Below are 1,948 nucleotides of genomic sequence, written 5' to 3'. Positions count from 1 at the left end.
GTATTCTCGTAATCCAGTGTCTGGGTCCAGACAAAGTCATTTATCTTGAGATTGATTTGTTCTGGAAGACCTTTGCTCAGGTCTAACTCCACACATATTCTTGCATATGAGTAGAGACCTTTGGATTCCCGCCAAAAATCTCCACTGATGAAGCTGCCCAAGGTGTCTCCTATAGCTCTGAAGACACGAGTATTCCATAGGTGGGCAGGTAAGTTTGGAAGCCGAATCCATACCGGTGTCTTGGTAATGACTGCAGTAGCTGGATCAAAATCTGGGAACCAGGGAGTCAAGAATAGCCCTGCAGTTCCCATGAACCAAGGGCCCTCTGCTAAGGCCTTTTCATAGTGCTTATTGTTATCAAATAGAACAATGAAATAACCTTTCGAACAAAAAAAGATCTTACAATGATGTGTCCAGTTTGCATGGATCCATGCATAGAGATCCTGAGATCGCGGCCACAATCCATTAAATCTGCAAATGATGGCTCTTTCTGCAAATTCTTGAAGATGGGAAGCCAGATCTTCATGTATGAGTTCAACAGAGGGAACTTCTTCAATTTTGTCAACCAAGAAGGCCTTAGATTTAAGGGCTTCCGGGGGTTTGGGGTTCTCAGAGTGAACTGCGTCCTTATATGAGAAAGGCCGAGTAGAGGAAGATTGTCCCGCTGCACCTCCTCTCAAACGAAGGGTCACCACCACCGAGCTGTTCCTGGAAATGCTGTAAGCAGAGAGGGGAAGAGGGTTTTCAAGTTGTTTACCTTGAAAGAGAAGTCGCAGAAGGCTAGATGGGATCCCCATTCTGCGCTCTAGATTCAGTTTGAGTTCCTGCACCAGATCTGAAGGGCGAACCCATTGCATGATGGTTCTGCCTGAAGGCTGAGAAATTTGGATCTGAAAGGAGTCAGATAAGGGCCTTGACCCCATGCAGATCTCTGGATCTGGCCAGAGCGCGGGCTTTTCTGCCTTCTGGATGACCAGATCTGGCAGATCTTTGTCAGATCTGAAGCTGAGACTGCGTTTCGGAGAGCAAGTGATTGCCTCAGATCCATACAAAGACCATGCGGATGTTGCATTTTCCTGCTCTCTCTTGCTTGATTCCAAGGTCGGCACGGAAGGAAACAAAGCCAGAGCCGTGGCCTTGAGATCTTGAGGCCCCTGCTGCTGAGGGTGCAGCGTTCGAATCCACCGGGGGTTGCGCGTCCGAGCGAGCGCAGCAGAGGCACTGTCGTCGGTGGCGAGAGCGAAATAGGTCTTCACTTTTACGCCGCGCAAGACCCTGGCGGCATCATCGTATGCACGGGCTGCCTCCTCGGCTGTGTCGAATGTGCCGGGCCACACTCGAAATTTCCTCCATGGATCTCTGATCTCCACTGCGAGTCTCCCCCAGGGCCGCTTTCTTACGCTCCTGAGATGGGTTTCTTTGAGGGCCCGGGATTCGTTCTCGTGACCTCCGATCCCTCCACTCGCTCTCCGCTCGGTCTCCACAGCCATCGTTCAGATCTCCCAAAATACACATCGACATGGATATAGAACAAGAATATCACACATATTCACAGATAATATATATAACAAGAATATCACCTTGGTAAGCACCAATAAAGAAAGGCCATGGATAAGTTTTATCAACCTCTAGATTGCAACCCACCTTGGAACTTTAACCTTTGGAGTCATTTTTATGCCTTGATATAGGTATTTTATTTTATGATGTACCTGAAAAGGAGGGATCTCCTTGTCTACAAAATTGTTATTCCTTCTTTCCTGTCCAAATGGTTCTAGAGGCAATCAGGGGAAATGATCTATGTTATTTGATTTCTCTATCATCAAATAGTCCAACAAGGAAGCCTCCTTCCAAGTACCCTATCCTCAAATAAGGGGATAATAACACCCCATACCTCTTGAGCAAAAATACAAATGAACACCAGCACGTGGTCTATTGTTTCCCCTTCACA

The 1,948-nt window shown here is 47.3% G+C and overlaps 1 protein-coding gene across 1 annotated transcript; it reads right to left on the bottom strand.

The window, feature by feature from the left end:
* Positions 1 to 780: 780 nt before the first annotated feature.
* On the bottom strand, positions 781 to 1,490 carry LOC149248569 (ethylene-responsive transcription factor 4-like). The gene is made up of 2 exons (XM_089450478.1): positions 919 to 1,490; positions 781 to 835 (listed from the first exon to the last, which is right to left on the bottom strand). Exons 1-2 carry the CDS (start codon positions 1,488 to 1,490, stop codon positions 781 to 783), a joined length of 627 nt encoding a protein of 208 aa, XP_089306604.1.
* Between the last annotated feature and the right edge of the window lie 458 nt (positions 1,491 to 1,948).

This window comes from Pinus tabuliformis, chromosome 7 (assembly GCF_031772625.1).
Source record: "Pinus tabuliformis cultivar Carrire ecotype Pingquan chromosome 7, CPIR1, whole genome shotgun sequence".
In the NCBI taxonomy this organism is placed as follows: Eukaryota; Viridiplantae; Streptophyta; class Pinopsida; order Pinales; family Pinaceae; genus Pinus; species Pinus tabuliformis.
Note: the sequence above shows the minus strand (reverse complement) of the source record. Positions and strands in the feature narration are given on the sequence as shown.

Bases quoted from the DNA above. Each gene is read 5' to 3' on its own strand.
- LOC149248569 (XM_089450478.1), bottom strand. From the start codon at position 1,490: ATGGCTGTGGAGACCGAGCGGAGAGCGAGTGGAGGGATCGGAGGTCAC. The intron at 836-918 runs GTCAAGGCCCTT...TTCGCCCTTCAG, and splicing joins GATCCAGAGATCTGCATGGG to ATCTGGTGCAGGAACTCAAA.